This window comes from Arvicola amphibius, chromosome 6 (genome assembly GCF_903992535.2).
Source record: "Arvicola amphibius chromosome 6, mArvAmp1.2, whole genome shotgun sequence".
Lineage (NCBI taxonomy): Eukaryota > Metazoa > Chordata > Mammalia > Rodentia > Cricetidae > Arvicola > Arvicola amphibius.
Window position 1 is genome coordinate 11,677,264 of NC_052052.2, and position 26,245 is coordinate 11,703,508.

At 50.6% G+C, this 26,245-nt stretch overlaps 1 protein-coding gene and 1 non-coding gene across 2 annotated transcripts in view; both read left to right on the top strand.

Annotated features, from left to right (window-relative positions):
• Window positions 1–5,472: 5,472 nt before the first annotated feature.
• Window positions 5,473–5,579, top strand: LOC119818208. Its single transcript, XR_005286093.1, has one exon. It is a non-coding gene; the product is annotated as a U6 spliceosomal RNA (small nuclear RNA).
• A 4,709-nt stretch (window positions 5,580–10,288) lies between these two features.
• The window catches only part of Crocc (ciliary rootlet coiled-coil, rootletin), a 37,165-nt gene continuing 21,208 nt past the window's right edge, over window positions 10,289–26,245 (top strand). The window contains exons 1-13 of the mRNA XM_038333858.1: window positions 10,289–10,423; window positions 15,122–15,307; window positions 15,392–15,475; window positions 15,547–15,608; window positions 15,688–15,853; window positions 16,219–16,325; window positions 18,422–18,658; window positions 19,519–19,615; window positions 20,114–20,197; window positions 20,479–20,712; window positions 21,199–21,398; window positions 23,945–24,127; window positions 25,896–26,040. Of these exons, the coding sequence (XP_038189786.1) occupies window positions 10,289–10,423; window positions 15,122–15,307; window positions 15,392–15,475; window positions 15,547–15,608; window positions 15,688–15,853; window positions 16,219–16,325; window positions 18,422–18,658; window positions 19,519–19,615; window positions 20,114–20,197; window positions 20,479–20,712; window positions 21,199–21,398; window positions 23,945–24,127; window positions 25,896–26,040 (1,920 nt within the window). The remainder of the gene's footprint in view (window positions 10,424–15,121; window positions 15,308–15,391; window positions 15,476–15,546; window positions 15,609–15,687; window positions 15,854–16,218; window positions 16,326–18,421; window positions 18,659–19,518; window positions 19,616–20,113; window positions 20,198–20,478; window positions 20,713–21,198; window positions 21,399–23,944; window positions 24,128–25,895; window positions 26,041–26,245) is intronic.

A 26,245-nucleotide genomic window follows, 5' to 3' on the forward strand; every position in this document is an offset into this window, starting at 1 on the left:
CTTCTGTTTACAGATACCCGTTATCTGATCTTTTTCTACAATATGGGTTTTTCTTTAAATAAATTTTAGGGCTGGAGAGATGGCTCAGTGGTTAAGAGTACAGCCTGCTCTTCCAAAGGTCCTGAGTTCAATTCCCAGCAACCACATGGTGGCTCGCAACCATCAGTAATGAGATCTGGTGGCTTCTTCTGGCTTGCAAGCATATATGCAGGCAGAACACTGTATACATAAATATCTTTAAAAAAATAAAATCAGGCCGGGCGGTGGTGGCGCACGCCTTTAATCCCAGCACTCGGGAGGCAGAGGCAGGCGGATCTCTGAGTTCGAGGCCAGCCTGGTCTACAAGAGCTAGTTCCAGGACAGGCTCTAGAAACTACAGGGAAACCCTGTCTCGAAAAACCAAAAAAAAAAAAAAAAAAAAAAAAAAAAATAAAATAAAATCAGCCGGGTGGTGGTGGCGCACGCCTTTAATCCCAGCACTCGGGAGGCAGAGGCAGGCGGATCTCTGAGTTCGAGGCCAGCCTAGTCTACAAGAGCTAGTTCCAGGACAGGCTCTAGAAACTATAGGGAAACCCTGTCTTGAAAAACAACAACAAAAAAATAAATAAATTTTAACTTCTGTTCCTCGTTTAGACTTATCTCAATAGGCTTCTACTTGGCTGGCAGACGCATCTAATCATCAGTTGCTGACTATAACCTGCTCTGAACGGTGCCGAGCCCTGGACTTCCTGAAAGCTGATATGGACCAGTCCAGCTGATATGAACATAAATGCTCCCTGTCCCTTCAAAGGAGTCTGATGAGTGCCCTATTTTCTAAATTTCCTCCATGTCTTTGGCTAGCCTTTCAACGTGCTTGGGCCCGGACAACAACGCCCCAATGTCAGCTTGAAGCAGTTGCGAAAAGGAACACATTGTCCCGTGCCCACTGCCCAAAATAGGTTAAAAGGCTGATACAAGGGGAAACTCCCTGGCATGGGGGACAGGACAACTACCTATAGTGCCTGTTAATATACTAGATTCAGAGTTGTCAATTTAAGTAGTTCCATGCCTCCTTAAAACCAGGGACAAGCAGGATCCTGTCATTGGTGCTTGTGAAGGGGGAAATGTGGGGGCCAGCCGTGATAAGCTAAGTATGGGCAGGTTACCCAAAGGAAGTTCTTTATTTCCAACCAGTATCACCTGCCAGAGTAGAACTAGGCCATCCATAATAAGACGCTTGAGTCTCAGTTTGCCCTGAGGCAATGCCTGGTTGCAGGAAGAACCACAAGCTGAGATTACCCAAGTCCACCCAAGAACAGATCATTCAAAGGAAATGCCTGGCTTTCCAAGCGCTATAGATAGAAACACCTACCAGGGAACATTCACCAGGACACCCCTAGACAAATGTCAGCCAATCAGGGGTCTTAAAACCTCAGAAACCCTCTCACCCATCTTTACTACTATAAAACTATTCTGAGCTTGGGGCTCTCCAGTTATTCCAATTTGTTGGACATGCTGAGAGACCGAGTTTGCAAACGATTAAAATAAAGGCTCTTTGCTTTTACGTATGGGACTTGTTTCCTTGTTGGCTTTTGCGGGGACTTCACGGATTTGGGCATAACAGGCACTACCATTTTTTTAAGGTTTATTATTTTATATGTTTGTGGTTTGCATGTATGTATGTGGGTGCTGGGAATAAAATCCAGGACCTCGAAAGAGCAACAAGCGTTCGTAACCACTAACCAACGTTCCAGTTCGGCACTACCATTTTACAGGTGAGGGCAGAGTGCTCAGCAGGACCGCTCCATCATCAGGAGAGCAGTCTCTCCTAAAGGTTATCACATCATTAAAGCCTCGGCTACACCCCACTTCGGACAGAACGCAGAGGTTTCGCGCCGGTCGGTAAGACAGTGGACCTCTGCAACTGGGACACTTGCACCCGAGTGCAGGACGGTCCAGAGCAACAAAGGCGATCGCAGGGAAGAAGCTGGAGCCGGACCTTATCCCGCCCGACAGAGCCAGTCTGTAGGGTAGCAGAAATCCTTTCTTCGCAACTCGCTTCGCCTCGGCCCTCCCCCGCCTGAGCCACGCCTCCTGGTCAGGGCCCTGCTGCGTAGCACCGTTTTCCGCCGGGCGGACGCTTTGCTTCGCCTCAGACACGCCCCTTCAGTGGAGCCGTTCCCCACCGTAGAGCGCATGCTCCGTCTTAGCCTCGCCCCCGCTCCACAGCGGAGCACCTCTCTCCACCAGGAGGCGCTCACCCCGCCCTCGCCCGTTAAATCACCCTAAGACCCCCGCCTCTTCCCCCGCCTCCGCGCCGCGGAGCTTTTTCTCTTTGGCTGGGCTCTCCCGCCGTTATAACCCCGCCCCTTACGTAGCCACACCTCTTCCACGCCCCCGGGGGAACACGCCCCGCCCCTCGGCTCTGGCCGCTCGGACTCGGCGGCAGCGCGCGAAGGTAGGAGCCCGCGCCGCGCGTGCGCGGGGCGGGGACGGGGCGGGCGCGCCCGGCTGAGGAGGCGGGGTGGAGTTGTGTGGGTGTCTTGGGGTCTCTAAGCTCCACGGGCGACCCCGCCGGGCTGGGTTAGACCAGGTCTGGGCGGGAAGGGAAACGCACTTGAGGTGCGTACCCACCGGAGTCTCCCGCCAGGGACCCGGGGCCTACGGCCCAGCAGCCTCTCACCGGGTCTTCTTGCTCCGCTGGGCGCAGCCGTCGAGGACGACGGTCACCCAAAGACTCGCCGCTGCTCGCGGCCTCCCGAGTACCAGGCCCGGCCCCACGCACCTCAGTGGGAACTTTCTCTTTTTAGCCGATCTCGGGGGAAAGGCTCTCCGTAGTGCACACGAGCAAACTGGGGCCTGGCGCAGTCCCTGGGCGGTCCAGCATGGTGAGGCCTCAGAAGCCTGTGTGGAGATACTGGGTCTTCCACTCTGGGGTTCTCAAGATGGGTCCAGCCAATGGCTCTGGAGCTGGCATTTGGAGAGACCTCTCGGGTTTTTTTTTTTTTTTTTTTTTTTTTTGCGAACTCAAATCTGAAGGAATGTCTGTTCTTCCCCATCCCACATCTGCCCAGCTCCCTGGGGACCCGACTTGTCTGGAGAGTTAGGACCCTTAGGGAGGAGCCTTGGAAGTACCCGCTGTCTTCTTCCAATTTCCTGTTTTCTTGTTGAGTTCACAAATAACTTGTCATTTGCAGCCCCCATCCCCTCCAGGCGTAAGCCCTGCGCGGGTGTGTGTGTGCGCGTGTGGGGGTCTTCTGAGGGTAGGACTTCTGGACCCCTGGTGTCTGGACCTGGGTTCCCTGCTGCCTTGTGATCCCCAGCTGTGTAGCATGACTGAGATTTATGCACTCCCCCCCACCAAAGTTAAGGAGATTATTCTGCCCCCCCCCATTTAGGTTTTTTTTGGGGGGAGTTAAGTATCTCAAAATTACTTCATTTAAGACAATTTTTTAGAGCGGGGTGGTTGTGGCTCGCGCCTTTTGTCCCAGCACTTGGGAGGCAGAGGCAGGTGGATCTCTGTTAAGTTTGAGACCAGCCTGGTCTACAGAGAGAGTTCCAGGACAGCCAGGAATATGCAGAGAAATCCTGTCTCAAAAATCAAAAAAACAAAAAACCAACCAACCCCCAAAATTTTAGATATTTACATATACATAAAAAGGTTTGAGGGGACAGGCCCCAAATCAAAACAGTGCACTCATGCTTCCTACTTCAATTGCCCACATTGCCTGCAGTAGCTTTATACATTTTTCGTGTACTGTGATTAGTCACAGGGAGTTAGGCACAGGTCACTTGTGGCATTGACTCAGAAGTTTTAGATTTTCACATTAGAGTTGCTCATCTCGGTGTTCATTCATTGGTTCAACAACTGTTTGTAGAGCTTTGGGCCCTAGGCTCCGTGGAGGTGGTAATGTACAATGCTCTGGGTAGAGAGGGTGCTATGCCCAGATCACGGGCTTCCCCCCCACCCCCAGAACCAACTAGAAGACAGAGTCCTGTATGTAAAATCAAAGAGCCTTTATTCTTACACAAGTTTGCAAACTCGGTCTCTCCATATGTCCAATGTATTGGAGTGATCCGAGAACTCCGAGCTCAGTTGGGGTTGGGTTTTTGTAGTAGCAAAGGCAGGGGTGAGGGGGATTTCTAAGGTTCAGGACCCCCCCCCCATTAGCTGACATTTGTTTAGGGGTGTCCTGGTGAAAAGCATTGAGTGTGTGCTGGCAGGTGATCCTGTCTACAATGGTTGGAACACTAGGAATTTCCTCTGAATGGTCTGTTCCTGGGTGATCTCAGTTTGTGGTCTTTCTTGGAACCAGGGTAAACTATTAAGACTCAGTCCTCTATTGACCTTGTCATGGCTGGGTCCTACAATGGCATTGTAAGCAGAGGATCCACTACCAGCAGGGACCACTTTAGCTGGGGGGAGGGATGTCCTCAGAAGGTGATGCTCTTGAGCCAACATCTGATCTCCTGGCAGCACTTACTTCATCTTGTGTAAAGGAGAAGGAAGAGGTGCTCACGCAGAGGATGGCAGGAGCAAAGGCCTGAGGTGGGAGCATGGCTGGCGTGTGTGAAACACCGTGACCAAAGCTACCTGGGGAGGAAAGGGTTTATTTGGCTTCCACTTCCACATCCAAGGTCCACCACTGAAAGAAACTGGGACAGAAATTCAAGTAGGGATGGAACCTGGAGGCAGGAGATGATGCAGAGGCCATGGAGGGGTGCTGCTTACTGGTTTGCTCAGCCTGCTTTCTTATAGAACCCAGGACCACCAGCTCAGGGATGGCCCCACCCACAATGGGCTGGGCCCTCCCCATCAATCACTAAGAAAATACCCCACAGATACTTTTAAAAGATTTATTTATTATATAGTGTTCTACCTGCATGTATGCCTGCAGGCCAGAAGAGGGCACTAGATCTCATTACAGATGATTGTGAGCCACCATGTGGTTGCTGAGAACTGAACTCAGGACCTGGGTTCCCTGCTGCCTTGTGATCCCCAGCTGTGTAGCAACCAGTGCCATCTCTCCTGCCTGCCCTACAGATTTTATGGAGGCATTTTTCCAATGGAGGTTCTCTTTCAGATAACTGTAGCTTGTGTCAAGTTGACATAAAACTAGTCAGCACACCCACCCAGTATTCACATAGGTGCCAGGGATCAGAGCACCAGGCGTTTGTGGGAAGTGCTTTGTTTACTGAAGCACTACCCTTTAGATTTCTTTATTTTATTTCATGTGTATGAGAGTTTGCATGCATGTCTGCATAACATATGTATGTCTGTATGAACTGTAGTTAGGTATTTTCTGGGAATTGAACACGGTCCTTTGGAAGAATAGTCAGTGTTCTTTTTTTTTTAAAGATTTATTTATTTATTATGTATACAATATTCCTTGCATGTATGCTTGCATGCTAGAAGAGGGAACCAGATCTCATTATAGATGGCTGTGAGCCACCATGTGGTTGCTGAGAATTGAGCTCAGGACCTCTGGTAGTGTGCTCGCTTTGGCAGCACATATACTAAAATTGGAACGATACAGAGAAGATTAGCATGGCCCCTGCGCAAGGATGACACGCAAATTCGTGAAGGACCTCTGGTAGAGTAGTCAGTGTTCTTAACCTCTGAGCCACCTCTCCAGCCCCTAGTCAGTGTTCTTAACCACTGCACCATCTCTTAATGTAGCCCAGATTGGCCTCACACACAAGATTCTTCTGCCTTTACTTCCAAAGTGCTGGGATTGCTGACCTAAACCACCACGTCTGGCCTCAACTCACATTTGTGATATAAGTAAACTACAGTGTTGAGAAAGCATTAATCCCTCTGACCTAATCCCCTCTTAAAGGTCCCATCACCTCTCAACTCTTACACTGGGGACCAGATTTCACCATGAGTTTGGGAAGGGACAAACCACATTAGAACCACAGCAGGTGATGCTGTAGCAATTAGATTCCTATGACCAATTTGGTGGGCCTTCCCTTCTTCCTCCTCCCTCCCTCCCTCCCTTGACTACCTACCTGAGACTTGGAAGGAAGCTGCAACTATCAGGGCAGAGCATATCCACAGAATTTATCAGTGCTGTCTCAGGATCCGTGGGGGAGTTTTGGTAGAGCCAAGGGTTGGTATTACCTAGTGTCCAGGGTCTGGCATTTTGCCCCTTTCACTCAATCTCTTAGGACACTGGCTTGTGGGAGACACAGAATAATTCTGTTCCATTCTCCAAGCATATCTGTGATCCCATCTGTGCTGAGCTGGGCATCCTGGCCCAGGGTGATCGAGGCGCTCTTTGGCTGGGTGATGGGTGTTGCAGTCTGGAGGAGTTCTGTGGTGGCTCTTTGGAAGCAGGGTGGGGCTGAGTGGCAGCTCTCTGCTCATGGGTGTAGATTTGCTGAAATCTGGATGTCTGTCATAGCAGCTTGGTGACACTTAAACCTTCTTGGTCTGGTGTACCTTGCTTCCTGCATTTTCATTTGCAGGAAAAATTCTGTATTTGGAAAGGAGAGATCCAGTCTGGATTAATGTGTATTTATGCAATACCTGCTGCATCCCTGGGTCTGACCTGGATACAGCCCCAGGTCTTGAGGTGCAAGAAGCCTGGCATTGCCCTTTAGGCATTTGGGGAGGTTGCTTGGTCTAAGTGGGGTGATCTTCAGACTTATACTTCTGCACAGTGTGCCACCTTAAATAGGTGAGCCACCCACCCACCCCTCTGAACCTCATTTTGCTCATCTGGAAATGGGCTGATGTGAGGATTTGATGAGCTCAAGTGGACCTGCCCTAAAACCAAGGGACCTGGAGAACAGGAACTGGCAGATGGTGTTAATGTGAGCTGTGAGCTTGCTTGCCTTGCCTTGCCTCGCCTCCCTGCTTTCAGCACATTTTAATCCCCACAGTGACCCTTTTCCTGTTTACAGAGGAGGGAACAGCCAAGAAGAGGTAATTTATCCAGGGATATACTGCTAACACATGGTGCCAGCAACTCCAGGCTCTAACCATGGTGCCACACAGCTTCCTTGCTGTAGGGAGGGAAACTGCTCAGACTCAGGCCCAGAGTTTTCGTGTTGAGTTTTCCAAAAATGAAAACAGTGCTTACCCAGTGTTCGGGGTGTGAACTGGTGCCCTGCTGTGTGCTGCTGATGGGCAGACATTTTGCTCCAGACAGCTCAAGAGGCCAGCACCAATAGTATCTGCTCTTACCCAGGAGGATGCTAGGACACAGCTGGGGGTGGGGCTTGGAGAGGGACTCAGTTCCTAGTGTTGTCGGAGCTCCTGCTTTCTTTGTTTCTAACCTGTAGTGTACAAACATCTGCCCAGCGGGCTGTGGATGTGTTCTGAGCAAGCCATGTAAGTCCGTTCTGGGTCACGGAAGATGCTCTTTAGACTGAGGACTCTGGCCTTTCCCACCTCCAGCAGTTGGGCTTGGAAGGATACAGAACCCACAGCCTGGGGAGAGTGGAGGTTGGGGGAGTACTGTCCCCTTTCTTCCCACCTTCCATTCATCTTTCCCTTTTTGCTCTACTCTCTTCTTGCCTCTTGGGCTTCAGGGCTCCTTCTGCCCACTCTTCTCCTGTATCTCTGCTTCTCTCAGCTCTCCTCCTCTCCCATCTGAGCCCCTCCCCACCCTCTACATGGTCACGTGGGGGCAACACTGGATTTAAGCTTAATCTGCCGGGCGCTCAGCCCAGCAGCCTGGCATTGTTAGTGTGTTGTTAGTAGCTGAGCTGATCTTGGTACTTTGGGGAGGGGGACTGTGGGATACCCACAGACCCCCTCCATGAACCTAGGGCTGGCAGAATCCCTGCAGCCCCAACTGGCATTGGAGATTGTGATCCAGGTGGGTCCTAAGTGCTGTGTCTACCCTGTCTAGAGCAGGGCAGAGCAGGATAATTGACCTAATAGGAGCAGTGAGAGGTGGGTGAACTGAGGGAGGTGTGGGGCTGGTATACAGGAGCTGCAACTTGCAGCTCCCAGGGGCCACATAGGCCAACTGCTAGGACTCCCTAATCCTAGTGCACAGTAGTGGGGGAAGGGCCTCTCATGGATTTTAGGGATTACTGGCCTCTGGCACAGCTAGGTCCTCTTTACCTATGGTGGGAACTGGGCTGAAACCCCCCAACAGCCTGTGCTGCCTCCAGTGTGCTGCCTGAGTTGGCTTGGTTTACCTCTCTAGCCTTCAGGTCCTGCCTAGAGCACAGACCTAGGAGAGACTCCCAGCAGGAGCTCTTTGCAGTTTGCCCTTCAGGCATCAGCTTCATCTCCTGAGTTCTCTAGGACTTGGGCCATAGGACTTGTCCAAACGCTGTCCTCCCACAGACTCTGGAGAGCTGTAGCCTGATACCAGACCAAAAGAAGAGCCTGAGTGTGCAGAACCCAGCCCAGGACTCCCAGGGTGCCATCCTGCCAGTCTGTATCAGGGAGGTCATCACCCGCAACCTTTCTCAGCCTGAGAGCCCAGGTGCCACTCCCTACCCTGTCTAGGGTTCCTTCTCTCACTGTCTTCCTCATTAGCAATAGATGCAGATAGAGCTCTCTCTCTCTCTCTCTCTCTCTCTCTCTCTGTGTGTGTGTGTGTGTGTGTGTGTGTGGCAATGCACACATGTGCAGATGTGTTTCCTGTGAGCTCAAGGACATCAAAGGAGGGCACTGGGTTCCTGCAGTATCACTCTCCACCTACTCCTTTACAGCAGGGTCTTTCAGCCTGAAGCTAGGCTGGTAGCCAGTAAGTCCTGCTGATTCTCCTGTGTCTTTCCCACATAGCTCTTGGGTTACAGGTACTTGAGCGGCCGTACCCAGCTTTGTGCATGGGTGCTGGGATTTGAACTTAGATATTCAATCTTATGTAGTAAGTACTCTTATGGACTGAGCCATGTCCCCAGTCCTCTTCCCACTTCTTGAATACCCATAGGGGGTTAGGCACAGCTCTGTGATGGATGGATCTACTTCACAGAGGAGGAAATGGAGGCTGAAATGCAATTTACCCAGATTTATTTTATTTATCTCCCATGTGGCACAGCTAGAGGAGAAGGTGGGGCAAACCCTCCCTGCTCCCTGCTTCAGATTTGAACACCAAATACTGTATTTCCTACCAGGGATGGTGTGGGCTGTCTGAGGCTGAGATTATATGGGGAGGCAGCTCAGTTCAGACCAAGCTCCTGCAAAGGCCTGATGGCTTGGGCACAAAAGCTGATGGCCGCAGTTGGTCCTGGTATGTGGCATGCATGACCTGATTATGTAGCCTGCTTGAGTGCCTGGCCTTGCGGTTAGCCACTTAGTAGGTGGTGTGGAGCACTGGCGGCTGTTCTATGGTGATTTTTAGATCACTGCTATAATCTGGTTTTGATTCCAGGTCAGGGCTGGGCTATCTCCTTGAGTGGAACAGGGATGCTGAGACTCCCCAGAATAGGGGAGACTTAACAAACCACCCCAAAACTAGAAGGCCTGCAATGTGTGTTCATGTTTTCAGGGTCAAAGTAGAGCACACAGGGAGGGGTGTTCTGCTCTGACCTTTATTTTTCTCTGCTTCCTCTTCCCAAGCTAACCTCTACTGTCTTAAACTCTGGGTATGAGAAACTGGACATGATGGAACTCATCTAAAATCTAGCACTCAAGGGGCAGAGGGTTCCATGGCAGCCTAGGCTGCGTAGGTTGTGTTACTTCAAAAAACAAGAAAATAAAGCACAGTTATGAGAAGTCCTGACTTCAAGTAAGGCTTGACCACTTTCCTGGCATGATTGGATCACTGTTCTACGCATTTAACAGATGAATAAAATTGAGGTCCTGAGGAGAATAGTCCTCAGAAAAGGAGGGAGCAAGAATTCAGAGCTTCAGCTGGGTAATGGTGGCACACGCCTTTAATCCCAGCATTTGGGAAGCAGAGACAGGCGGATCTTTGTGAGTTCGAAGCCAGCCTGGTCTACCAAGTGAGTTCTAGGACAGGCTCCAAAGCTACAGAGAAACCTGTCTCGGGGGAAAAAAATTCAGAGCTTCATGTCCCCAGGGTGGGTATAGAAAAACTTTCTCTTGACTCCTAGCTAGAGCCTTCTCCTGCATGTTCTGGGGATGTGGCCACACTGGCTGTAGTTGTTTCTACACAACTCTAGCTCTGATGTCTCTTGCTAACCTTCCCGTTCCTCAGCTCTCTTGGACCCCAGGTGCTGCAGCCACATACACACACGCAGGGTTCTTCTAGGGCCCTGGCCCATCATCTTGTCCCAGAAATGAGTAGAACACCCATTGGGGTTGGTGCCCCTCTGCACTAGACAGAAATCAACCTCAGCTCCTTGTCCCTGGTTAGCCCCTCTCCAGGTCCCAGAGATGGCTTCCCTGCTGTCACTGCAGGAGGAGAACCAGCTGCTGCAGCAGGAGCTGTCCCGTGTGGAAGACCTGCTGGCCCAGAGTCGTGCTGAGCGTGATGAGCTTGCTATCAAGTACAATGCCGTCAGTGAGAGGGTGGGTGCTCCTGGGGCCGGGCTTGGGTGGGTAGGGGGATGTCCTGACCAGGCCCACTGACCATGTAAGCATGGGCATCTGGTTCAGACTGCAGCTCTGCCAGCTGGAATGGCCATGAGCTCCTGGTACTCTGGGGGAGCTGGTGGTGGAAGGTTGAGAAGTGTTGAGTGACGGATGAAGTGTGAGTGCAGATGGTGAGGACAGTGATTGTAATAGTAGCTAGCATGGGCCGAGTGTGGGGGCGCACACCTTTAATCCCAGCGCTCAGGAGGCAGGGCAGTGGATCTCTGTGAGTTCGAGGCCAGCCTGGTCTACAAAGCGAGTTCCAGAACAGCCAGGGATACACAGAGAAACCTGTCTTGAAAAACAAACAAAATAAATAAATAAAAAGATAGCTACCATTTATGGAATGCCTACTATGTTCCAAAAATATGCTGAGTCCTTTATATTTAGTGTACCAAAGTTTGTAGCATTATAATATCCATTTAACCTAGGAGAAATATTCATTTATCCTAGAGGAGAGAGAGAAAGCCCCATGCCTTGTGTCACACAGCCAGTTAAGACAAGACTCCCAGTGTCCTGGCTCCCAGGCCAGGACTATATATTGCCTTTGTTTGGGGGCTGTGCAGAGAGCCTGCTAGCTCCTATAGCATCCACTGTGTGCTAGTGGGAAGCTCTGTCTGTATGGAGCCCTGTGTATTGTCTTGTGTGTGTTCTGTACTGAATTCTGTACATCCTCTTGTTATGGAGTGTGCCCATGTCTTGGTACTGCCTGCTCAGACAAGCCTCTGACTTGTTGGGGCTTGCCAAGCAGCCAAGTGGGGCCCCCATTGTGGTCCCCTAGCTTTGAGGACACTACAGAATTCATTTCTTGGAGTCTGCAGGGGGTTCAGAGACAGGGTGGCAGGAGTACTGGGTTGGTACTGTTAATGGGCCAGAATCAGCCTGCTGCTGGTTAGACCCTTCCTGGCCCAGGGTACAGTGCCAGTCCACTGAGGACTGCCTCTTAGGTGCCAACTTCAACAACTGAAGCTCACACTGCTCCCTGATTGACAAGGAAGGGAAGGAGAGGTGGGTGGGGGTAGCAGTTTCCTTCTCTGCTGGGACATAGCTATTGGGGGGTCTGCAGTGGGGGCTGAGGAGTTGTGCCCTCATATATTGGCACAGATTGACTGGATTTTTTAATTGTTCTGTGTCTGAGAGAGTTTGGGTGAGACCCTATCTGGAGGCAGAGATTGGAAAAAAAATGACCTTGAAGGTCTTTCATGGAGGGGGAGGGTCCTGAGTGGATAAGAACCCAGCGATCACCTTATTACAGATGGAAAAACTGAAGTTCACAGAGGAGCATGCTAGACCCAAGGTCAGTGGTAAAGCTGGACAGGAGCCACTGGTCCAGGGATGTGAATGTGGTTGTATGACACATTCCCTGATATTCACGTCAACCTGTGCCTGCAGGTGACAGGTGTCCTGTGGCCACACTGGCATGGTAGACTAGGTTGGGGACAGTTAGGTGAAGTTGTTCTCATCCTTCAAACCCCACATCCCCCTGGGGTAGGGAATGGAACAAGTCAGGATTCATGCTCTTTTCTTTGGATGTCCTGTGGAGAAACTGAGGCAGGACTACCAGAGGCCACCTCCTGAGTAATAGTGTACCTCAGTATTCCCAAGAAACAGGGGTAGGGCGAGGTGGGTGGGAAAGAGGCAGTGGCATTATCTCTTGGCTCTAGAGAACAGATTCCTTGGGTTCCCTCAGTGTCCATGGCAACCTGGGCTTAGTCATTAATGGGGCAGGAGAGCAGCAGTTGCTAAGGGAGACAATAAAGTACTTTCATCCATTCTTGTGGCAGCCTCCTTTCCACTGAAATTGCAAGTCACACTGAAAGGCTATTTTGTAAAGGGCAGAGTTGTGGAGAGAGTAGCTGACACTGAGCTCTGGGGAAACGGGTGGATTCCCTAGTAACTGGCCAGGGCCTCTCCACACCAGGAGCCAATAACACTGAGGTCACACCAATGTGCAAAACACACACAATGCAAGTCACAAATCGACCCCACATAGAACACAGCACATAGAAACAAACTCACCTTATGTATACACTCAGACTCATGGTCTATATGTAGCCAGACACCACACAGTCCTGCCCTTACACAGAGCAACACCCTGGTGGACAATCCCACCACCTCTGCATATAGTAACCAACCGCACAGTGCACTATATGCATCTCCTGGCTGCACACAGACAGCAGAAGGACAGAAGCCATCAAGGACCAACTGTCAGCCCACAAAGGCATTCCCACATATACTAGTAGTCACTAACATTACCTGTGACTCAAGGAACCCAGACTCTTCCTCAGGCCCCCAGTTTACATCATGCCCACACCTCCCTGGCATACACAGACACACAAGCACATGTCCTGGTACATACAGATGGGCATAATGCCTGCACCACCCCATAGACCATGTCCAGATGCACCTCACTTTGGACCACGAGAAGGCCTGCACACCAGCGTCAGCATGCACCCAGTGCATTCAGAGCATGCGGGGTTCTGTGTGGAAACATGGCTGACCACAACCCACTCTGATGCTCTGTCCACCTCTCTGCTTGCTTGGGCTTTATGTAGCCATTTGCCACAGACTCAGAGAATGTTCCTATTGCCACTCTCTTAGCAACCTTAGCCTGTGTTCTTCAACTCACAGTACAGCCCTCATGCGGCTGTGCTGACTCCTCCCTGCTGGTGTCATCCCTGTCGGCACAGTCACACTACCCACCAGCATTGCTGAGAGTGGCTCTCAGAGCAGCTTCCAAGTACACTAAGCTAGTACAGTCCTGGAGTGGCACTGATCTGGCCTGGACCCCAGGTTAGTGTGGGTAAGAAAAGTCTCCCCTCCTGTTGGCTTCCTATGACTGGTGGTCCTACACTTGTGTGTATGTTTGAGGGCCTTGCTGGTTGGCCTGGGTGCTTGGGAGATGGATGGTAAGTGTCGGTTGACATCAGTCAGCTAGACTGGGATCATCCTTTGGTTGTCCTCAGACCCTGTGTGTTCATGACCTTAAGTCAGTCCTTCCTCCCCCAACCTGTTTCCCTGACAGCCAGAAGCTGAGGGACCCTAGGAAAAGTAGCCAGGACAATCAGGCACCTGAACAGGGTTGAGAGGGCTATTGGACAGGCCTCCTCTGTGTGGCCATGGGGTCTGAGGGTGGCACACTACACAATACCAGGAGAGGAGGAAGCTGGATGGGAGAGGGTCCTGTGAGGTGAGGGAGAGGCCACGGTAAGAGGGGGCAAAGCAGTGCTAGATGGGGTACATCCAGATCTTAAGGCTGTGTGTTATGTGTCACCCTGGGACCTCTTAGACTGCCTTTGTGCACTTTGTGTGCTCTCTGTAGGCTCGGATCTTATGCTTAGTGATACCTCTGTTCTGAATAGATTCACTGTGCACTTGTGTTGTTAGTCTCGATATTCCCTGGGTATGAGTCAGGACACCCCATAGTCAGTGTCCTGTATATTCAAATCCAATAGGGAACAAAAATCCAGGCTTTCCTGAGCTTGCCTTGGGGAGGGAAGAGGGTTGGGGAGACATGTCAGCAGACTAAGGCATAAGCCATAGTGGGGTAGTCTCAGTGTTCTGAAGGGATGGCAGAGAATACATGGAACAGGGTGGCTACTTCTGCAGTCTGCCTCCAGGTGCGTGCATCTGCAGATGTGGTAGGCGTACCTGCACATATACATGCCTGTCTCTTCTGTGTGCCAATGTGCCCATACCTGCTCTATCTGTATGCCCATGCCCACCCCACAATCCATGTCTGCATTGTGTGCCTGTGTCTGTCCTGTGTATTCAAGCACGTCCTATCTGTGTGCCAAGCATACCCCATCTGTGTGCCCATTCCTGTCCTGTGTGTCCAAGCATATCCCATCTGTGTGTCCATTCTTGTCCTGTGTGTCCAAGCATGTTCCATCTATGTGCCCATTCCTGTCCTGTGTGTCCAAGCATGTTCCATCTATGTGTCCATTGCTGTCCTGTGTGTCCAAGCATGTTCCATCTATGTGTCCATTCCTGTCCTGTGTGTCCAAGCATGCCCCATCTGTGCCCATTCCTGTCCTGTGTGTCCAAACATGTCTCATCTGTGTGCCCATTCCTGCCCTGTCTTAAGTGTCCAAGCATGTTCCATTTATGTACCCATGCCTGCCCTGTGTATCCAAGCATGTCCTGTCTTTGTGCCCATGCCTGCTTTGGGTGTCCAAGCATGCCCCATCTGTGTGCCCATGTCTGCCCTTATCCCCAAGCATGTCCCATCTGTGTGCACATGCCTGCTTTGTCTAAGTGTCCAAGCATGTCCCATCTGTGTGCACATGCCTGCTTTGTCTAAGTGTCCAAGCATGTCCTATCTGTGTGCCTACACCAGCCCATTCCTGCCCTGTGTGTTCAAGAATCCCCCATCTGCGTGCCATGCTCTATGTGCCTATGCATTGCCCTGTCTGTGTGTTCATTCCTGCTTCATCTGTATGCTCATGCAAACTCCATCTGTATGCTCATGTATCATACACATGTGTACTACATCCTGGCTATACCTGCTTGTGACTGCTCCTTGGAGTGCTATCAACTTGCAAGGCATTGTGGTCTGAGCCCAGGCTGGTGTCTCCTGAAGAGGCCTGGGCCTGCTTGAAGCACAGGACTCTCACCCAGGGCCCTTCCCTGCAGCTGGATCAGGCTGTGCGGCTGGAGACTGGGGAGCTGGAAGCTCAAGAGCCCAAGGGGCTGGTGCGGCAGAGTGTGGAGCTGCGGAGGCAGTTGCAGGAGGAGCAGGCCTCCTACCGGCGCAAGCTGCAGGCCTACCAGGAGGGCCAGCAGCGGCAAGCCCAGCTAGTGCAGCGGCTGCAGGCCAAGGTCAGGGCTGCCCACCCCTATCCCTGCCCTCTTCTTCACTCAGCCCTCATCCCTGGGCTCACACGGCTTCCTGCTTGTTGCCAGATTCTGCAGTATAAGAAACAGTGCTCAGAGCTGGAGAAGCAGCTGCTGGACAAGTCCACCGAGCTGGAGCAGCAGCGTCTGAGGGTGGGTGCCAGGTGGGGCAGGCACAGGCCTCCCTCCTCCTGCCTGTCCTTACTGCTCTCTTCCTCACCTAGGACACAGAACACAGCCAGGACCTGGACAGTGCCCTTCTGCGCCTGGAGGAGGAGCAGCAGAGGTGAGGGTGGGGCACAGTCAGCGGGTGGCCTCCTGGAGAAGTGAGCAAGTGCTCACTGACCCCCATCTGCCTCTCCCAGAAGTGCCAGCCTGGCCCAGGTGAATGCCATGCTGAGAGAGCAGCTGGACCAGGCAAACTTGGCCAACCAGAGTCTGAGTGAGGACATTCGCAAAGTGACCAGTGACTGGACCCGCAGCTGCAAGGAGCTGGAGCAGAGGGAGGCAGCATGGAGGCGCGAGGAAGAGGTGAGAAGGGTACCAGCGGGATAGCTTGACAGTGGGGGGACCTGCAGAGGGACTGGGTACCTGACCATGTGAGCACAAGAACAGTAGTCAGTGTCATCAAGGGAGTGCTGGCTTTGTTTACTTAAGCCCTGGGCCAGGTTCACAGTTTCTTCTATTTCTCATGACGTGTGGTGCTGTCATTGTGTCATATGGAAAGTTAAGTACCAGCCCATGGTCACATGACCCTGCCCACTGAGAGGCCAGTCCAGGCCCTGGGTACTCTCTGTCCCTTGGGGAAACGCCTGTCCTTCCGTAGGCCATGCTGGCGGGGCACTGGGGCAGGAATGCAGCAGTGTCCCCAGTGCCTCTTGTGTCTGTCTCCATAGTCCTTCAACGCCTACTTCAGCAGAGAGCACAGCCGCCTGCTCCTCCTCTGGAGGCAGGTCATGGGGCTCCGACGGCTGGTCAGCGAGGTGAAGATGGGCACAGAGAGGTGAGGGCTGGCTCCTGGGGAGCATGGGGTGCATCTTTCCAAGGACTGCCTCTGGGGATGCGGGGGTCAGCTTGCAGGAAGAAAGGTAGTCAGCTTTGCTGGGGCTCAGCTGAACTACTCTTCCTGTGATCTAGTGTTCAGTTCCCCTCAGAGGCAGGAATTATCCTGCTCATCTCACACCAAAGACCAGAGGGACTGAGTAACCCTTTTAGATCACACACCACAGAGTAGCCGTGGTGTCGGGCTGCTCACAAATAATGACATGGAGACTTCTTATTAATTATGAAAGCTTGGCCTTTAGCTTAGGCTTGTCCCACTAGCTCTTACAATTTAAATTAACCTGTTTCTGTTAATCTACATTCTGCCATGTGGCGCGGTTACCTCTCCTCTATACCATATGTTGAACTTCTTCAGTGTCTAGCTGGCATCTCTCTTGTACCTAGATTCATCCTGAGTTCCTCTCTCTGCCCAGAAGTCCCGCCTATTCTCTTCTGACTAGCTATTGGCCAGTCAGCCCTTTGGAGACCAATCACAGTGACACATCTTCACACAGTGTAAACAAATATTCTTCAACATAGCTGAGTTTGGATTTGAAGCCTGCCTCCCTTTTTGTCTTTATAGTTTGTTTGACTCAGTAGTCACAGATACTCACAAAGTGTGAATTTTTTTTTCCTGAGACAGCATCTCATTATGCAGCTCTGGCTGGCCTCCAGTTCAGAGATTCTGCTGCCTCTGCCTCCTGGGTGCTGGGATTAAAGGCATGCATTACTATTTTTAAATTTTTAAATCCTTTTTCTTTCTTAGAGCCATGTATCCCAGGCTATCCTGGAACTCACTGTACAGGATGATGGCCTTGAACTTCTGATCCTCCTCTTTCTACTTGCGTGCTAGAATTGCGGGCATGTGCTACCATGCCAGGTTTATGTGTTGCTGGGGATTGAACCTAGGGCTCTGCATGTGTTAGGCAAACACTCTTATAAATTGAGCCAAGATCCCAGCCCAGTACTTGGATCTTTTTCTTCCTAGTGCTAGGAATACAGGTCTGTGTTGCCCACCACACCTGGCTAAACTTTTTTCTTCTTTTGGACCCTTAAGTCTCTTATTTGTTCAAGGAACAACCGGCTTTCCTCAGGGATTCCTATAATCTAGCTTTCGCTGTCTCGTGTTTCATAAGCCTGCACAGCTAGAGCTGCAGATTGCTATTTCCTTGGCAAGACTGGGACCCTAACAGTGCAGTGTTCCCCCACAGGAGGCCCTTTGGCCTGGGGCAGGTGTCTGCAGCCTGTGTTGGTATTTCTGGCTTAATGGCAGGATGAAAACTGCATTAGAAGTGTTTGATACCATGCTTGACCTACTACTGTGTATTACCTAGAATTCTATGAGGCACTCCCCACCCCCTGCTGTTGGATGCTCAGTACTGCAGTTCATACAGAGAGTGCATGAGCCCACATTGGGGCCTTATTTTTAATTAATTTGAGAAAGGGTCTCATTATATTGCCCTGTGTGGCCTTGAGCTTGAATTGTAGATCAGGCTGGTCTCAAACTCACAGAGATCTGTCTGCCTCTGCCTCCCGAGTGCTGGGATTAAAGGCGTGCGCCACCACTGCTCAGCTAACTTTGCTGTTTTAGAAGAACCCTCATCTGACCATTTTCCTGGGAGATGTACACATCGGAGTAGCTTCCATATTGGTTTTTCTTGGTTGTGGGATCCACTGACTGAACTTCCCATCGTTTATTTACTTGTGATCTCCCTTTTAATGGATGTTTTGGTATCTCCAGGATTTCTACACGTGCTATGCTACCATAGTCATCTGTCATTGCCTTGGGATGAGCCTGTCTGGAAGATGCACTCTTAGGTGCAAAGGACCCAGGTGTTCATACCTTTCAGGGCTTTTCCTAATTGCCTTCCCCTGTGGTTCTGCCCACTTGCCCTTCATCAGCTGTATAGGGGACGTCCAGTTCTCCCCCGACCTCACCCATATTGGGCATAATGTGACTTTGTTTCTATAATCTGATGGTGACAGATAGTGCTAGTGTGTAGTTTTGATTTGTACTTGGAGGCCACCTCCACACCCCCTTATTCTGCTCTCTCCTAGGGACCTATTGCAGCTGGGAGGGGAGCTAGTACGGACATCCCGGGCTGTCCAGGAGGTGGGCCTGGGACTGAGTGCCAGCCTTCAGCGGGCTGAGAGCCAGGCTGAGGCGGCTCTGGAGAAGCAAACACTGCTGCAGGCCCAACTAGAGGAGCAGCTACGGGCCAAGCTGCTCCGGGAGAAGGACCTGGCCCAGCTGCAGGTGCAGAGTGACCTGGACAAGGCTGACCTTAGTGCCAGGTGGGTGGCAGCAGGCCCATCTGTGACCAACTCCCTTCCTGCAGAGGGTTCCCCTGGAGACTCAGAGAGGAATATGTTCACCAGGGCTGGGCTGTAGTGTGAAGCGGCGGGGCTGTGTCCCGCCACCCGGCCGCCGGCTAGCTTTACACCCGAAATAATTACACGGAAACTGTATTCTTTTAAAACACTGCCTGGCCCATAGTTTCAGCCTCTTATTGGTTAACTCTCACATCTTCCTTTAACCCATATTTAGTAATCTGGGTAGCACCACGAGGTGTGGCTTACCAGGAGAGATCTTAACCTGTGTCCATCTCGGAGAGGAGCAGCATGGAGACTCACTATGGAGACTGCCTGAAGCGTCTCCCCAACTCTACTTCCTTGTTCCCACAATTCTGTTCTGTCTACTCCACCTACCTAATTTTCTGTCTCTTAAAGGGCCAAGGCAGTTTTTTTTTTTCTTTTTTAAGGCAGTTTTTTATTAATAATAAAAGTAACACATATACACTCCTCCATCACTGGGCCTTCCCCAAGTGAGCCTGGCTGGGCTTCCCAGGCACTGTGTTTGAGGTTCAGAGAATTGGGGTCTAGACATATAGGCAGTTAAACCTCTGATGACTTGAATGACCGCAACTCCTGCCCCCACTGCTCTCTCATGAGATACAGCCAGCTGCAACCTCATTCCCATTTTGCAGCTGAGAAATCAGAGGCCCCCAGGTAAGAAGTTTCTTACTCCAGGTCCCATACCTGGGGCGGTGGATCCTAGGGTCTTTGTTTAGTTTTGGGAAATGCAGAGGACATATGCTGGTAAATTGAGAAACTGAGGCAGGTCCCCCATTCACCTCTTTTGCTCCTTCCTCCAGAGTAACAGAGCTGGCCCTGTCTGTGGAGCAACTTCAGAACCAGAACACAGAGAAGGATCAAGTCAACAGGACTCTTTCTGATAAGTTGGCGGCCCTGGTAAGATGTGGCACCAACCAGATCTATGGCTACTGGCTGAGGGCCAGGCTGCTTGGGACACGATGAATGTCTCATCCAGACTGCTGTCCTCACAGTGCATGCCAGGCTTTGCACAGTGACATTCACCATCTCTGTGCCCTTCCACCCTCCTGCAGCAAGCCATTACACAGTTGAGGAAGCCAAAGCCCAAGGGTCTCCAATTCAGTAGGTGGGGAGTCAGGACTTGAACCCTTTCTTAGGCTCCCTGAGGAATGCCACTGCCTCCCCACCAGAAGCATACCTCCAGGGCACCGCCTGAGCTCCACACCCCTTTGTGGAGCAGGGTTTGGGCTCTTCACTAGGTCATGTGACTGGGACAGGGCACTGTACTTTTCCGGGCCTCATCTGTTCAGTGAGAGCAGCTGACCTGTGGGTATGGCCATAACTGCTACCCCAGAGGGGCAGGAAGAAGTGACTTCATCCTTCGTCAGAACTGTGACCAACCTTTCTTGTTGCTAGGAGTCTCTGCGGGTCCAGGAGCAGGCAGCCCTGGACACTGAGGATGGAGAGGGACTGCAGCAGACACTGAGGGACCTGGCGCAGGTATGCTTACAGCCCACCTGAGCCCCCGCCATACCCCTTGGGAACCTTGGGATGAACTGGAAGTGGGTGGGGCCTATTCACCCTGGCTGCTGTCTCTTACTGGCTCACCCAGAGGACACTGGAGGACAGTGAATGGTAGGCCTTGCATAGAGGGCTGCACTATGGCTGAGATGGGCTCTGAAAGGCTTCTTGGGAGAAGGGGCATGTGGGAAATGTCACATTACCTCGCTTATGCCTGTGACTAGTTAACCCCCCACTCCTCTTTTCTCCCTCCCCGCAAGGCTGCCCTATCGGACACAGAGAGTGGTGTCCAGCTCAGCAGCTCAGGACACACTGCAGACACCTCTGATGGCAGCCTGCGAGGGCTCTCTGGCCCACGGACCCCCACCCCACCACGGCACTCCTCCCCGGGTCGAGGTCGTTCCCCGCGCAGAGGCCTGTCCCCAGCCTGCTCCGACTCCTCCATGCTCACTCTGATCCACTCGGCCCTGCATAAACGCCAGCTGCAGGTCCAGGTATAAACTGGGCCTGAGCATCGCTCACACAGCCAGGGACCATGGGGGCCGGGCTGGGGCCCTGAGAAACGACTGCTAATGGAGGGTTCTAGATAAAATCTGAGCCCGGAGTGCCTGGATGGCAGTGAGTGCCGCAGAAAAGGGGCTGGAGCCCTCAGAAATGGAGATAAAGCTTGGGGCCAGGATCCTAAGACAAATCCTGAACAGAGAATCTGAGCCTAGGACAAGGGGAGTTTGGGACCCAGAGGCGGGGTTGCGTGGGAGGAAACGAGGGGGCGGGGCCTGGGCCCTTGTGGGTGGAGTCAGTATCTAAGGGACAGTTTTCCTTGTCTGACCCTGGGGGCGCTAGTTGGAGTTGCCCCTTTGGCAGAGAAGGGAGGACACAGTGGAGGCATCCCCTCTGCTGCCTCAGACACGTCCAACGCTATGGAGCTGTTAGGAGGGAGTGAATGGGTTCCTCCAGACCCTGTCACCCCCATACCCCAGGATATGCGTGGGCGCTATGAAGCCAGCCAGGAGCTACTGGGCACCGTGCGCAAGCAGCTCAGTGACAGCGAGGGAGAGCGGCGGGGCCTGGAGGAGCAGCTGCAGCGTCTGCAGGACCAGACAGCAGTCACAGCCCAGGCCCAAGAGGATGCGCTGCGCGAGGCCCAGCGCCTGCGCAGTGCCAACGAACTCCTTAGCAGGTGCGGGGCCTCCAGGCCAGTGGGAGGCGTTGGGTCTAGCTAGCCAGGCCTTTCATCTAGAGGGTTCCTCCCCACCATCCAGGTGAAAAAATCGACAGTTTTCAAGGAAGTAAAAAAGTCAGTCCTTGTTACTCTCGTCACATTTCAAGTACCCCCATTGCCACATGTGGCTATAGAACATTCTAGAATTCTGCTCTCAGTGCTCTTCTGAACTGTTTCCTGTTGGTTAGTTGTCTCCTGCTGGGAATGAACCCAAGCCTGGTGCATGTTAGAGAAGTACTCTGTCACTGAGATACATCCCAGCCAAACTAAAAGGCAGGTTTTTTGTTTATTTGTTATTATTTATCTGAGTTTTATATTTTTGAGACAGAGCCTCACTATGCAGCCCTGGCTGGCTCCTAGAGCTGCTATATAGCCTGGGCTGACCTCACACTTGGGGCAGTCCTCCAGCCTCAGCGGCCTAAGTGCTGAATTGCGGATGTGAGCTATTAGTTCCCGCTTTTCTTAGAGACTTTTTTGTTTGTTTGTTTGTTTGTTTTTGAGACAGGATCTCACTGTGTAGCCCTTGCTGGCCTGGACCTCCCAAAGTAGACCAGACTGGCCTTGAAAATTCCAGACATCTGCCTGCCCCTGCCTCCCTAGTGCTGGGATTAAAGGCGTGCACCACTATGCCTTTTTTTTTTTTTTATTCAGATTTTTTTAAGATTTATTTATTTATTATGTATACAGTATTCTTAGTATTCTGTATGTATGCCTGCAGGCCAGAAGAGGGCACCAGATCTCATTACAGATGGTTGTGAGCCACCATGTGGTTGCTGGGAATTGAACTCAGGGCCTCTGGAAGAACAACCAGACTTTTAAAGTGATGATGATGGTGGTGGTGATGAGTTGTATGTGGGTATGTGCTCTCCTAGAAACCAGAGCTACCAGCTAGATCCCTGTGGATCTGGAGTTTGAGGTGACTATGAGCCACCCAGGGTGGATGCTGAGAACCAAACTGGTCCTCTGCAACAGTGGCATGTACTTAAAAGAACTGATTCAGGAATGTTATCCTCTCATCTCCATTCATGTGCCTTGTTATACACACACCTCCACACACAGAACAAAAACAAAATTAAAGATGTTATAAAATTTCTTTTAAAGAGACATACATTATCCTCCCCTTGGCTACCTGGTAGGTTTTGGATTTTACTTATTTATTTTTGGTGTTGTTGCTTTTTCATTTTCTTTTTCTAAATAAAAACACCAAAGCTAGGCACTGTGGTGGATACCTTTAATTCCTATATTCTGGAGGCAGAGGCAGGCAAATCTCTGTGAGTTCTAGGCCAGCTGGCTCTATTTAGGAAGTTCCAGGCCAGCCAGGGTTACATAGTGAAATCTGTCTTAAACAAACAAACAAAGAAGTCTCTAAAACAAGCAAGTAGCTCACATCTGCAGCCCAGCACTTAGGACACTGAGACAGGAAGATTGTCCCAAGTATGAGGTCAGCCTGGGTTATATAACAGTTCCAAGCCAGCCGGGGCCATATAGTAAGACGAGCCTGACCTGCTAAGTGAGTTCCAGAACAACCAGATCTATACAGAAATACCCTATCTAGGAAAACAAAAACAAAACAGAGAGAGAGAGAGAGAGGGAGAGGAGGTAAACTCAAAGTGCGATCACCCAACTCCCACCCTCACTCCTGCCTGCCTCACCTGCTCATCTTAACCCTGGCTGAGTTCTGCTTTTGCCTTCCATAGTCCTGACAATATGGAAGCACAGTAGGTGTGCATGTGTGCATTTGTATACCTACTGTGTTCCAGGATGTGTGGCAAGTGCTGCACCCGTAGTACCTCAAATTCATGTGAATCTGTCAGAGCTGTCTTCATACAGCTGGTGAAAGACTTTCTAGACTCAACTGTGAGTGTGGATGGAGGTGGCAGTGGCTCACTTGGGGCCAGGCCTTTGGCTTCCTTTTATGGGAAGAAACTGGGCCTTTTAAATGGTAATATCCTTGGTGAGAAACCCATTTTGCATTCTATTGTGTTTTTTGTTGTTGTTGTTTTGTTTTTTGGGGTTTTTTTTTGTTTTTTTGTTTTTTTTTTGTTTTTTCGAGACAGGTTTCTCTGTAACTTTGGAGCCTGTCCTAGATAGAACTCCTGTAGACAAAGCTCTCAGAGATCTGCCTGTCACTGCTCCCAAATGCTGTTTTTATTATTTATTATTATTTATCATATATACAGTGTTCTGCCTGTATGTTTGCTTTCATGCCACAAGAGGGTATTGGATCTCTTTGTAGATGGTTGTGAACCACCATGTGGTTGCTGGGAATTGAACTCAGGACCTCTGGAAGAGCAGTCAGTGCTCTTAGCCTCTGAGCCATCTCTCTAGCTCCCTGTCTTAATATTATGCCACAAGCTGTTTTCACTTTGGTATTTAGTATATTTGGGGGTTGTCACTCTGTAGTAAAGAAGTGGGTAGAGGCTGTAGTCGGAGTAGTCAGTTCAACCATCTTCTCTGACAGACAGCAGCTTCAAAATGCCCTCTCCTCTCCTTGTGTCCTACAGGGAGAAGGGGAGCCTGGCCCACAACCTGCAGGTGACTCAGCAGCAGGCCGAGGAGCTACGCCAGGAGCTGGAAAAGCTTCAGGCTGCCCAGGAGGACCTGAGGCGCCAGCACACCCAGCTGGAGGACAAGCAAGAAAACACAGTGCAGGAGGGGGCCCGGGCCCGCAGAGAGCTGGAGCGCAGGTGGGTCCCTGCTCACCAAGGGTCCTTCAGTGCATCTCTTGGGAATGTGCGCATCATGCTCTCTAGACTGCTTGCTGTTGTCTGGGGATGACAACATCTTTAGGGGACCCAATCCTGGAAGAGCTAGCTGTTGTCCAGTCTCGGTGTGATAGGAAAATCTAGGGCTGGAGTAGTCTGTGAGGCTGGACCATCTCAGCCAGCAGTCTTGAAGCTGTTCTGGATGTAGAGCTCTGAGGAAACTGTGACAGAGGCATTCTGAGAGACTGGATCACCTGGGCCACCCATTTTCATTGATGTCTGGTCCTCCTGCTCTGAAAACACACAAACTTGCAAAGGTAACATACATATCTATATTAACACAAGTGTGGACTGGGTATATTATACACAAGCCAGCCAAAGATGATTTTTTGTTTTATTCTTGAGCAGGTAAAATATAAGTCATCTGCCTTGTAGTTTTTGTGGGTTTATTTTACGTAGCCAGTACAGTCTTTGGTTTCCTGTGGAAACAAAAGCATAACCTCTTCCCCAAAATAATACATTTTCTGACTTCCATTTTAAAGTTAAGGCTTTCCTAAAGTATCTAGGGTGGCTTAATTCAGCAGTCCCTTCCACAATCCGGTGTCTCTTAGCAGCTGTCATTCTCTGTTCATTAACATTAAAAAATGCAGAATTAACAAAGCACCATAAAAGGGTCAACTCTCTGTGTTATAATAATCCTTACATGACTTTTATATTATTTTACATTTTTAAAGACTTTATTATTTATAAACTATTTTTTCTATTACTATCTATACCCATTTTCTTTCTTCAGCATCTAAGTACACTTTAAAACACTACCTCTTAAAGGTTTTCTGTGTCTGAACATGACTTTACTAAGCATCTGCCGTATTTTCTGATGGTATGAGACAAATCTTAAACTATATCAGCTGAAGTGTAGCTTAGCTTAGTGCATGGCACTGGAGCTTGGCAGTCTGTACACTGCCGAGCTTACCCCTAGAGACTTTGGTCACCAGGAAGATGTGCCAGGAAGCCATGTTTGTCTCTATGGTTCTGAACTTTTTTTAGTTTTCTCACACCTTATGTGGATCTATGTGGCCAGATGTCATATGTAGGTGGACTTTTCTTTTAGGACCGCCAGCTCACGGAGGGGGTGGAGAGATGACTGAGCAGTTAAGAGCACTGACTACTCTTCCAGAGGACCCCTGTTCAATTCCCAGCACCCACAAGGCAGCTCAAAACTGTCTGTAACTCTTCTTCCAGGGGTTCTGACACCCTCATAAAGACATGCACACAGGAAAAATACCAATGCACGTAAAATAAAAATTTAAAAAGTGACATGGAGACATTAGTAATTAATTATGAAACCTTGACCTTAGCTTAGGCTTGTTTCTAACTAGCTCTTGTAACTTAACCCATATATATTTTTTAAGTTTTTGGAGCCTGTCCTGGAACTTGCTCTGTAGACCAGACTGGCCTTGAACTCACAGAGACCCGCCTGTCTCTGCATCCTGAGTGCTGTAACCCATATTGTTTGGTCTACATTCTTCCATGTGCTTGCTATCTAACTCATCTCCATTTTGCCCTTCCTGGTTATTCCTCATCTGACTGGTGACTCTGCCTTTCTTCTTCCCAGAGTGCTCTCTGTCCAGAAGTCCCTGCTATACCTCCTGCCTAACTATGAACCATTTAGCGTTTTATTAAACCAATCATAGTGGCACATCTTCACACAGTGTAAAGGAATATTCTATAACAGTCCTCTGTCCCACAGCCATAGGCAGCTGGAGCAGCTGGAAGTGAAGCGCTCAGGACTGGCTAAGGAGCTGGTGGAGGTGCGGGAGGCACTAAACAGTGCCATATTGCAGAGGGATGTGCTGCAGGCAGAGAAGACCGAGGTGGCCGAGGCACTGACCAAGGTGAGTCCTGCCAGCTGCACAACTCAGGATTTGTTCACTGGCCACAGACTGACCCCACTCAGGCCACTGACTGAGCATGTCACTGGAATCAGACTGACCTTTTATTTTTTATCTATTTATTTATTTGTTACTGTGTTTTAAATCCACACACACCCCATGCCGTGTGTGTGGTGGGGTGCAAGTGTGTGCTGTGGTGGTTGCCTGG